The sequence below is a fragment of the Phragmites australis genome, chromosome 18, assembly GCF_958298935.1.
Source record: "Phragmites australis chromosome 18, lpPhrAust1.1, whole genome shotgun sequence".
NCBI lineage: Eukaryota > Viridiplantae > Streptophyta > Magnoliopsida > Poales > Poaceae > Phragmites > Phragmites australis.
In genome coordinates this window covers 1,507,718-1,518,962 of record NC_084938.1, presented here as the reverse complement: position 1 = coordinate 1,518,962, position 11,245 = coordinate 1,507,718, and the positions used below count along the sequence as shown (strand labels likewise).

The 11,245-nt window shown below is 44.7% G+C and overlaps 2 protein-coding genes across 3 annotated transcripts; both read right to left on the bottom strand.

The window, feature by feature from the left end:
- Positions 1 to 988: 988 nt before the first annotated feature.
- Positions 989 to 3,981, bottom strand: LOC133899606 (lysine histidine transporter 1-like). 2 transcript variants are annotated; one of them, XM_062340616.1, is made up of 8 exons: positions 3,830 to 3,981; positions 3,340 to 3,500; positions 2,822 to 3,208; positions 2,354 to 2,747; positions 2,165 to 2,270; positions 1,975 to 2,066; positions 1,724 to 1,792; positions 989 to 1,645 (listed from the first exon to the last, which is right to left on the bottom strand). In XM_062340616.1, the coding sequence occupies exons 1-8, from the start codon at positions 3,866 to 3,868 to the stop codon at positions 1,547 to 1,549; spliced, it is 1,347 nt and encodes a 448-aa protein (XP_062196600.1). In that variant the 5' UTR covers positions 3,869 to 3,981; the 3' UTR covers positions 989 to 1,546. The 2 variants fall into 2 exon arrangements, with proteins under 2 accessions (XP_062196600.1, XP_062196601.1); XM_062340617.1 differs by having other exon boundaries at positions 3,340 to 3,494; positions 3,830 to 3,977.
- A 2,563-nt stretch (positions 3,982 to 6,544) lies between these two features.
- LOC133898991 (lysine histidine transporter 1-like) lies at positions 6,545 to 10,874 on the bottom strand. The gene is made up of 8 exons (XM_062339846.1): positions 10,696 to 10,874; positions 8,695 to 8,849; positions 8,210 to 8,596; positions 7,699 to 8,092; positions 7,490 to 7,595; positions 7,282 to 7,373; positions 7,033 to 7,101; positions 6,545 to 6,940 (listed from the first exon to the last, which is right to left on the bottom strand). The coding sequence occupies exons 1-8, from the start codon at positions 10,732 to 10,734 to the stop codon at positions 6,842 to 6,844; spliced, it is 1,341 nt and encodes a 446-aa protein (XP_062195830.1). The 5' UTR covers positions 10,735 to 10,874; the 3' UTR covers positions 6,545 to 6,841.
- Between the last annotated feature and the right edge of the window lie 371 nt (positions 10,875 to 11,245).

Here is an 11,245-nt window from a genome sequence, read left to right as displayed (position 1 = left end):
ACCTTGAGATGAGAAGGATTAAACCTACATGGTGGAACGGGCAGCACGAACTAATCATGATCCTCGGTCAACCTAGGGTTGCTGTTAGTATTTAGAAGCAAGATTTCGAAAATTTTATCATTTATGATGTGTAACTTTAATCATTATTTTCTATTGAAATATAGTTATAATATCTAATAAAAATATTTTATTGATAAATGTACATGTGTGATTTCTATGTTTTCAAACTAAATATTTTAAAAATTATTCACATCAAAATTTTAAAAATTTGATCGGATTTTAATCAAAATGATAAGTATATATGACCGAAGGCGTACTAGCAACGAAAAAGACATCTCCCTAAGTACCAAACATCATATAACCTAGCTACTCTTTCAAAGTCCCAGCTCCGAAACACAGTGAACTGTGGATCAAATAAATACAAACCACCAGCATTCATTCTCTCATGCACACAGATAATGTTGTAGTGAGGAGGGCAGTTAATTTTAATCTTGTTCGTTTTTCTACCTTGAGATGAGAAGGATTAAACCTACATGGTGGAACGGGCAGCACGAACTAATCACGATTCTCGGTCAACCTAGGGTTGCTGTTAGTATTTAGAAGCAAGATATCGAAAATTTTATCATCCATGCATTAAGAACATTAGAATACAGATCATCGTGTGAGATCCATAGGAGTGTTCTCCAGAAAGAAGAAAACATATAATGTAGTACTCCTCTAGTTACAGAGACTTATAGTTTTTTATTTTTTACGATTCGATGCGCAACTTTGATTATTATTATTTATTAGAATATAGTTATAATATTTAATAAAAATATTATATTATAAAAATATTTTTTAGACAAATCTACGTGTGATTTTTATGTTTCTAAACTAAATAATTTGAAAATTATTGACGATCAAAATTTTAAAAGTTTGATCATATCTTAATCAAAACGGTAAGTATATATGACCGAAGGAGTACCAGCACCGAAAAAAGACATCTCCCTAAGTTCCAAACATCATATAACCTAGCTACTCTTTCAAAGTCCCAGCTCCAAAACACAGTGAACTGTGGATCAAAGAAATACAAACCACCAGCATTCATTCTGTCATGCACACAGAACCCAACTTTGCCCTAGAATGGGAAATGCTTCACAACTCCCTCACACACACACACACATACATGATTAGCTCAAACAAACTCCTAGTTTACCTTAATTAACAAAACCACCACATGTCGGGACCGTCATCAGCTGGGACAGGTTTTGAATTTCATACCATGGCATTCCCAAAAAAATTTGGCACGATAAAAAAACTCGCAATAGACGCTGTAATCGGTTTCTTGCATTGGATCATTTTGATGTCTCATCGACGTCATTGTCTTCTGACCAATGACCATGCAAGGAACCAATTACAGCGTCTAATGCAAGTTTTCTGTTCGTGCCAAAAAATGGGAATTCATGATATCAAATTCAAAACTTGTTTCAGCTGACGATGGTCCAAGACATGTCTCGAGTCCGTAAATTATGGCTTGAAACAGGGGTTTGCATTGAGTTAATCATATTTACTGGTAGAATTTGTATGTCTTGGCTTTTATGACGATGTTCCGAAGTCCTCCAATCGGCGCCAGTACCATCAGCAGAACTCCAATAACAATGCAGATCTGACGAACATGGAGAACACAGAGAAAATTAGAGAAGTTCTAAGGAAGATGCTACTTAATTACTTCATAGTTTCTTACCCAGTTGGTGAACCACGAGAGGCTGAACCTTTTGGGCTTGTAGATTGCAAGCCACATGATGCAGGGAAGCTGCCAGAAACAAGCAAGATTTGGTCAGCTCTCAGGGTACTACTCTGGACTTGATTTTATACATTAACGATTTATACGACTTGATCATATATGTTGATGATTAAGACATTGCGAGAAACTAAGAAAAATGCAGCATTACTGGAGCAGAAACAAAATGGGTAAATGGATCAACGGGAGCTTACGAAATAAGTTGTCGGTGCGAAGGCGAATCCACCGAAGAAACTGAGCAATCCATCGAAGAAGGGGAAAGTGATGGCTACGAACATTGTGAACGCTGCAAAAGTTGCATCTCATCAGTCTTATTTGTTCAGTGTGAGACGCCCATTTGGTGAGAGTTTAGACTGAAGAGTTCAGTTCAGACAGAGGCATTACCAACATAGACACTCCGGGAAATCAGACGGAGCGTCAGGCCTGGAGGAAGGCGTAACTTCTTCACCAGCACCGTCTCTATCATGTCGAACACCGGCATCGCGTAAATCTGCACCGCCGACAACATTCGGTTCAGAGATGATGGAGTGATGAGCTCCATGTACCGGCGTGACATGGAAGACATGTATGCACCTGGTAGCTGCCAATGACATGGATGACGACCATCATGTTGGCGACGGCGATGAGCCACCTGGGCTTGGAGAGTGTGACGAGGATGTCGTCATCGACTTGGTTGCCGAAGGCCCAATACCCGACGAGCGAGACGGGGAAGTAGCACAACGCGACGACGATGTAGGCGACGACGACGCCCCTCCACATGGGCTTCTTGGAAGGCTTCTCCGGCGTCGACGGGATGGTTGCCTGGATCTCCAGCACCACGTTGTGCCCCGCATACGCGAACGCCACGTTCCCTAGCGCCCCGAAGAAGCCGAACACCTTCCCCGGCGTCGTGGTCGCGCGCAGGCTGTAGTCCACGGCGGCCAGCTTCCCCTTGTCCACCGATGTGCCCCACGCGATTGTGGAGTAACTGTCATGAGTGCTCATGTCAGTGATCAGAAAGTTGCCGGATTTGCTACAGCGATGGGGTAATTGAAATGGTACCTGAGTGACATGACGGCGGCGGCGAGGGAGACGCCGGAGATGGAGTTGAAGTCGGGGAGCTGGGAGAGGACAAAGTGGACGGAGGCGAAGATCATGATGAAGTAGGTGAGCTTGATGTTCTTGCACTTGTCGTCGCAGATCACGTCGTGGAACTTCTTCAAGGAGTTGCCGCCGGTGACCATGTAGACGATATTCACGCCGACCTCCACCACCAGCTGCTGCGGCACGACGATCCATAGCCCCAGCTTCTCGCCGAACGCGTGCTGCCCGAGCTCGTGGTACCGGTCGAACCGCTTGCCCGGCACCATCTCGTGCATCTCCACCATCTGCCACAGCGTGTACAGCGTGATGATCCATGACAAGATCAGCACCGCGATGCCGGGGCCCCTGCGAATCGCGGTTCGATCGGAATAAGAAAACCCAACAGAATTAAATTCATGAGAAATGTAACAGATGACTGAAATGATCAGCAGGTTATGGTGATCGCCATGGAAGATATGTAGATTCATGACACGTACCAGCCGAGCTCAGACATGGCGTAGGGAAGGCCGAGCACGCCGGCGCCGACCATGGCGGTGACATTGTGGAAGGCGGAGTACCACCACTTGGCGTTCCTCGACGAGTTGATCGGAAGCCAATTCTCGATCGACTTCTCCTGCGCGCTCCTTCCATCCTGCGACTTTTGGCCATTAATTATTATTAGCTGCAGAGTTTGATTGATCACAGACACAAACAAAGCTCGAGTTTGATCTTCTTTTGTCACAAAAATCTGTGTAATAAGGATATTTTAATTGCCACTAGTCGTGTTTTTTTTTTTTGCAAGCATAAAAACCCAAGAATGGACAAATGGACAAAAGTAAAAAAGAAGAAGATGCTGGCATTGCCGGGGAGACATGATCAAGATCAACTTGAAGTGAAAACATCGGAAAACATGAGAGAGAGAGAGAGAGAGAGAGAGAGAGAGAGAGAGAGAGAGAGAGAGGGATGGTGTATGGAGGAGGTATATACGTTGGCAGGTGCGTAGTTCTCGGGTGCTTGCGTCCCCATGGCCGGCGGAGTGCCTTCACGATGGTCGTTGGATGCCACAGAACCTTCAGCAATGGAAGCAGAGAGAGAGAGAGAGAGAGAGAGAGAGAGAGAGGTGGAGGGAGCGGAGGCGGCAGGCAGGCTCGTCCTCCTTATAGAGCGCAGAAGATGGAAGAGAGGTGACATCAGGCGAGCTGACGCGGGTGCGGAGGGAGGACGACCCGGGGTGCCAGCTTGTGCGTCGTGACTCCATGCAGGGCGTCCGATCCCCATCCGATGGCCCGGGTAATAGCGGCCAGGGGCAGTCGGTGGTTAATTTCTCTTTTTTTTTATCATTGGGTGTGTCAGTTCGTGGTTGTTGTATTGTGACGTGAAATTTAGTTAATTACTACTACAGGTATTTTGCTTTTACAGATTTCACAAAGTTTACATGTACTTATGTAATTTTTTTAAAACAGTGAGACCCATTTCTACATTTTTCATTGAAGATAGGGTCGAGCGGATCCCTTCGTGTGGACCTGCCGAAAATCGGGAAAATCCCGTGCATACCGCGCGAGCACCAACGCTCGAACCGCGGCTGGCTCAGGTGAGCACTCCTTGCACTCCTTGCACCCCGTCATTGCCAACTGAGCTACGGCTCGGATGCCATGTAATATGTAATTATGGACGGTTGGCGAATCTATCATAGGGACCTGTTAAGCTTAAGCTCCACTACCCTCATGACGTACTTGGGAGCCCTAAACTCTCTTTGTAATTTTTTTTACGAGAAGAAGAAGAATGAGATGAGATAAAACAACAGGAGGAAGAAGAGGAGCATCCCTCCTTACTTGTTTCTATCGTGTCTGTCACTGGTCCCGTATGAACTGATTTGGTTGAGGTTGTGTTGCGCTCCGAAAAGTCAGTTGAGATGCGTGTTCTAGAAAAGAAAAGAAAAACTAAGGTCATATACGTGCCACGCGCCATCTTCAAGTTCCCTCATTCAACTTACAATCTAAATTCGTCTCGTTTTACCCTTCAAGTCAGCAATCTAGCTGAATGAAACCAACACGCCGCGCCGTTTCTCCTTGAAAATTCTACGATGAAACGTCGTGCTAGCAAACAGTGACGGTTGGTACTGCATGCGAATTAGCGAGGAGACTTCCGGCCGGTTGGTGACAAGTCCTCTCCACGTCTACTTGATTCTTCCGAGTGTTGTGCTCTTGCTGCTCTCTTGTGTTGTGCTACTAGATAAGACGGCACGTATGCTACGAATAGTACACACGACCGATCTACAGCTTCTTTATAGCATGTGTTTTTTCTCATCACTTTCTTGCGTCGGGTACACGGTTTCCATGCGCCTGGGCTCAAATACTGGTTTCAGTGGTTTGGTTTCCACGAAAATGGGAGTTGGATTGATCAAAGTTCGGACTTTTCTCCCCCTTAAATTGAACGCGCTATCAAACTACTCCCAATGCATAGTATGGTATTGTTATATTGAAGATGGTATGATCCAGAACGACGATTAAAAAGGTGAATATACGTCTTAATAATTTTTTATAGTTTTTTACTATTTTTACTTAACGCACCTTAAAAACGAATATCAACAAAACTTAAAAACGAAAACTCAATATTGAAAAACTGTTCATCAAAAAGTTTCAGTGCAATTCGGAGATTCCGGGTATCCGGATGGACTCTGGCTTGGAGTTCTCTATCACGGTTTGAAACTTCAGTCCAAAAGTTCGTGATTGGACCGTAAGTTCCGACCAAAACAGAACAACAACTCAAAAATTCAAAAATTCAAATTTGGAATTCAACCAAAATATGAATCTCATGGATAGAATTGAACATTAGGTTCTATTACAAATCATTCCAAGAGATATTCCCACACAAAGATTGGAACTTGAGAAACAAAACTCAAAGATACAAGAGAAGAACACTGGGTAGAGAAATCCTTCAAGTTGATAATTTAGAGGCAAGAGAATTTAAAACCTAATCTTGTACATTAGTAAGTGAATTTTATACCACTAGCAACAAGAAGAATGACTCCAGCAAGGTGAAAAATTTTAGCTCAAAAGGAAAAAGAAAACAAAATTTGCAATTGAGAATCGAAAAACTTGCAAACTTATAAGGGAGCCAATAGAGAGAAACTAGAAGGAGTTGAATACAAGTACAAGAGTAAACACAAATTTTATTGCTTGCAGAGATCAACCCTATTTTAGACGGATTATAAAGATTTTTCCTCACAAAGTTCTCACCTAATACATAGCTTAAGCACTCATCTTACTCTCCTCTAAAACCCTAACACAAAACTCTTATATGAATGGCTCAAGGAGCTCAAATGGCTGGTTCACATTTCTACACAATCCTACCATTCTATTTATAGACATTGAGAGCTTTCTTGCATGTCAAGTTTTTTTCCCTAAAATACTCTTCTCTTTTAGTACACTCCTAACTACCACCGAGGGTATTTTGCTCTATTTTCTCTTTAATTCATCGAACGACCGTAACGTCTTCATGACATAGCTTCGGGATAATACGTTGCAATATCTCGATATTGCTAGATAACCTATCTAATCTCTCAATTGTGAGCCTTTACCATCCATGTTGTTTTAAATAACTTTCAAGAAATGAAATCACAATTTTTTCATAAAATCTTCCCAAACTTAAAACCTGGATTGAACCATAAGTCAAACACTTCAAAATTTGCCAAACCAAATCTTTCACAAAACCAAAACACGTGTTACCTCTTTAACTTATTTGGACAGTCTAAGCAATAGAAACCACCAGCATTCAGACAAACAATACATATAATATCTGTATATGATTAACCAACACAAACCCTCCGGACTAATCAATAATTAACATATTCACGACATGTCTCGGACCATCGTCATCTGGAACAAGTTTTGGTACTTGGAACTTCCCCTTTTCCATTTTGCACGGCAAAAAAACTCGCGGTAGACGCTCTGGTTGATTTGTTGCATGTTCGCGAGGCGAAAGATGACTGGCAGTAGTTTACGAGTAGAATTGGTATGTCTTAGCTTGTACGATGATCTGCCGAAGTCCTCCAATCGGCGACAGTATCATCAGCAGCACTCCAAGAATAATGCAGATCTGAAGAACATGGGAAAAGACAGGGAAAATTAGAGAAGTTCTATTGCTGAAACAAAAGGAAGAGGCTGCTTAATCAGTTGTTAGTTTCTTACCCAGTTGGTGAACCATGAGAGGCTGAACCTTTTGGGCTTGTAGATTGCCAGCCACATGATGCAGGGAAGCTGCCAGAAACAAGCAAGATTTGATCAGCTCTCATATTACATAACTATGACTTCCTCATTAGTAGGATTCTGCATAATGCAGCCTCCTGTATTTGGAACATACAGTGCAATTACATGTTTTATGACACTGCAAGAACTCAAACAAAATGGATAAATGGACGAGGGGGGGGGGGGGCTTACGAAATAAGTTGTTGGCGCAAAGGCGAATCCACCGAAGAAGCCGAGCAATCCACCGAAGAAGGGGAAGGTGATGGCTATGAACATTGTGAATGCTGCAGAGGTTGACACAGCCAATTGTTCAGTCCTCTTTGATCAGTGTGGCACACCCATCTTTTGAGCAGAGCTTTAGAGTTTAGACTGAAGAGTTTAGTTCAGACAGAGGCATTACCAACATAGACACTCCGGGCAATCAAACGAAGCGTGAGGCCGGGTGGGAAGCGCAGCTTCTTCACCAGCACCGTCTCTATCATGTCGAACACCGGCATCGCATAAATCTGTGCCACCGAAAACATTTAGTTTTAAGTAAATCAGCACTCGCATTTGGAAACAAAGTAGAATTCCATGCATGTAACGGCGTTACATGGAAGAGATGGGTACCTGGTAGCTGCCAATGACATGGATGACGACCATCATGTTGGCGAGGGCGATGAGCCACTTGGGCTTGGAGAGGGTGATGAGGATGTTGTCATCGACATTGTTACCGAAGGCCCAGTATCCGATGAGCGCGACGGGGAAGTAGCAAATAGCAACGACGATGTAGGCGACGATGACACCCTTCCACATGGGCTTCTTGGATGGCTTCTCCGGCGTTGACGGGATGGTGGCCTGGATCTCCAGCACCACATTGTGCCCCGCGTAAGCGAACGCGACATCGCCCAGTGCGCTGAAGAAGTTCAGCACCTTCCCCGGCGTTGTCGTCGCACGCAGGTGGTAGTCCACGTTCTCCACCCTCCCCTTCTCCACCGATGCGCCCCAAGCGATCGTCGAGTAGCTGCCACGAGTGTTCATATCAGTAATCATTATAGCTAGATACAGTTTCTGAAAATTTGCCGGATTTGCTACAGTGCAATGGAGCAGCTGAGGCAAGGGCGTGAAGTGAAAAGTGTACCTGAGCGACATGACGGCGGCGGCGAGGGAGACGCCGGAGATGGAGTTGAAGTTGGGGAGCTGGGAGAGGACGAAGTGGACGGAGGCGAAGATCATGATGAAGTAGGTGGTCTTGATGTCTTTGCACTTGCCGTCGCAGATCACGTCGTGGAACTTCTTCAGGGACTTGCCGCCGGTGACCATGTACACGATGTTCACGCCGACCTCCACCACCAGCTGCTGCGGCACGACGATCCACAGCCCCAGCTTCTCGCCGAACGCGTGCTGCCCGAGCTCGTGGTACCGGTCGAACCGCTTTCCCGGCACCATCTCGTGCATCTCCACCATCTGCCACAGCGTGTACAGCGTGATGATCCATGACAAGATCAGCACGGCGATGCCAGGACCCCTGCAGATTTATGTGAAACGTAGCAACATGAGATGTCTGAATTGATCAGCGCATAGGTAAGGCGTTGCCATGGTACATTGGGGACAATTGGCGCGTACCATCCGAGCTCAGACATGGCGTAGGGAAGGCTGAGCACGCCGGCACCGACCATGGCGGTGACATTGTGGAAGGCGGAGTACCACCACTTGGCGTTCCTCGACGAGGTGATCGGAAGCCAGTCGTCGATCGCCTTCTCCTTAGCGGTCCTTCCATCCTGCAAGTTTTTGCCGTTGCCGTTGTTAGCTGGCGCGGCCATTGGTTGAAACTTGCAAGGCAAGCTGCGGACTTTGATTGATCACACGCAAAGCTCTCACGAACAAAGAACACTGTACAAGCAATGGTGGCAAGCAGGCTGCAGGTAGGTAGCAAGAGATTACTAAGTACTAAGACCATCTATAATCATATTTCCTTTATTTCGTTCCCTTTTCGATTCCTTTTCTCGTTCCTATTCCCTTTATTTTCTCTCATCTTCAACAGCTTCCCTTCGAGGAGAATCGCGAAGGGAAAGGAGAGAGAATCACGTCATGAAGAGAATGACCTTGAGAATTCCTTCGCGACGGGAACCGTGAAAGGAAACCGTTGAAACGCTGAATGGAACGAAAATCCCTTCACGACGGGATTTTCGTCCCCGAAGAGAAACCGTTGGGAATAGTCTAACAGTGATAGTATTCACACAAAGGTCTTTCGATTAATTTCAATACTTTTCCATACATGAACGAGCACTGCAGTTTGAGCTATCTAAATTATATGAATTTCACAATTTAACATTATACTATTAACTTTTTTTTGGTAAAACAAGGCAGTTTTATTTGGACCAATAATCCGTAGAACCAACCCCCTAACGGACGACCAAGTGACAGATCAGTGGCAGCAATTTTCTACTCAGCTAAAGTGCATCTTTGAAACTTGAATGTTAAGTGAGATCAACTAGTAGTGTTTTCTTTTCTTCTCGGCAGTTGACTAGGCACATGGTCTAGTTGCCGAAGATCATCAGATGCTTATCAGTGCCACCTCATAAAAAGATTCTTTATTTTGATAGCTATAAATTGTACCATATGTTAGTATTACAGTTTATCACTTGAATATTTTTTAATTTTCTTTGTTCTTAGGCCAAAATTTCAAGGGGGGCTCCGTCACTGCAAGTGATTAGTATATTCTACTAACTTACCGAACCCGATATTTAACATCTTGTTCTTGGATCTTGTGACTAACTAATCTGTTTGGATTATGTATGTGTATCCTACTAGCTTGTGAATATTTGTTCATACCCGTTCGGACTTTGGGGGAGCGGCAGCACCCAATCTCTTCGGACTACATGTGTGGTTTCCTATGATATTCCTACTGGAACAAATGGACAATACATCGCAAACGGGGCCTTGAACCGCAGTATGCTTCAACAGCAGTCCAGGGAAAGGGATCATATGACAAGAGAGGGAGCATCTACCGCTCAAACTAGCAGAACTAGAAATTTCTCTGAAAATTAGAAGTAGTGAAAGCTATTGCCGGTCTTGGACGCTGCAGAGAAATACGGGGAGCTGATAGTGAACTGAAAGTACAGAGATGGTTCATAGTCAGGACCGGCGTGTGGACCATGCGACCAAAGACAACCAGAGACTAAAACTCTTTTGTTTCTACTTACCCCTGTATAATTTCTGAAACAAAAAGAATTGCTGTAGAAACAGAGTGGAAAAATAAACAGCTGTTGAAATTGAAACAGAGTGGAAAAAGAAACTGTAGAAACAGTGGAGTATGATTTTAATTACATAGGAAGTTACTATTACAGCTCAAGAACAGAGGACCAACAGCAAGCTTCTGTCCATTTCATGCCATCCCAGAGATCGTGTTGAGTTTGCTCGTGTGTTCTTATTTGGATGGATAAGCAGGTATAGAAGGTAAATTAATACTGAACGAAAGACGATGCCATGGCCGGCGAGGCATGGTCAGGAAAATTAAGACTGAAAAGTGAAAACACGAGAGAGAGAGAGAGAGAGAGAGAGAGAGAGAGAGAGAGAGAGAGAGAGAGAGAGAGAGAGAGAGAGAGTATATGCTGGTGGACGTACCTTGGCAGGAGGGTAGTTCTGCGGCGCTTGCGTCCCCATTTTTAGCCGAGCTCCCTTCCCCACAGAGCTTGAGCCTTCAACAATGGAGGCCGGAAGAGAGAGCCAGAGACGGGTGTGATGGCCGGAAGAGAAGGTGAAAGAGGGACAGGCGAGGGGAGAGAAGGCGACAGGCCGGCTCACCTCCTTTATAGAGAGGAGCGGAAATGGCAGGGAGCGTCGCCGGCCGGCCTCTCCACACACCGTGAACGCGGGGGTAGTTGACCGTTGACTCAAGCCCAGCCACAGTTGGAGAGGGCAACCCGGGGAACAGGGGTGGTTGACCGTTGACGGCACTACTGGTCCTCATCCTGACCATCGTGATCCGACGTGCAGAAACATAAAAAAAAATGAGGCATGACACACGTATATCACACTCACATTCACACACATATATAAGTTTATTCTGACTCACATCTAAATAAAATTAGAAACATAATATATATGTTGTGTTAGAAAACAGACGAATATCCGTATCATTGAGTATGTATCATGATGCGTGCTACACCATTTG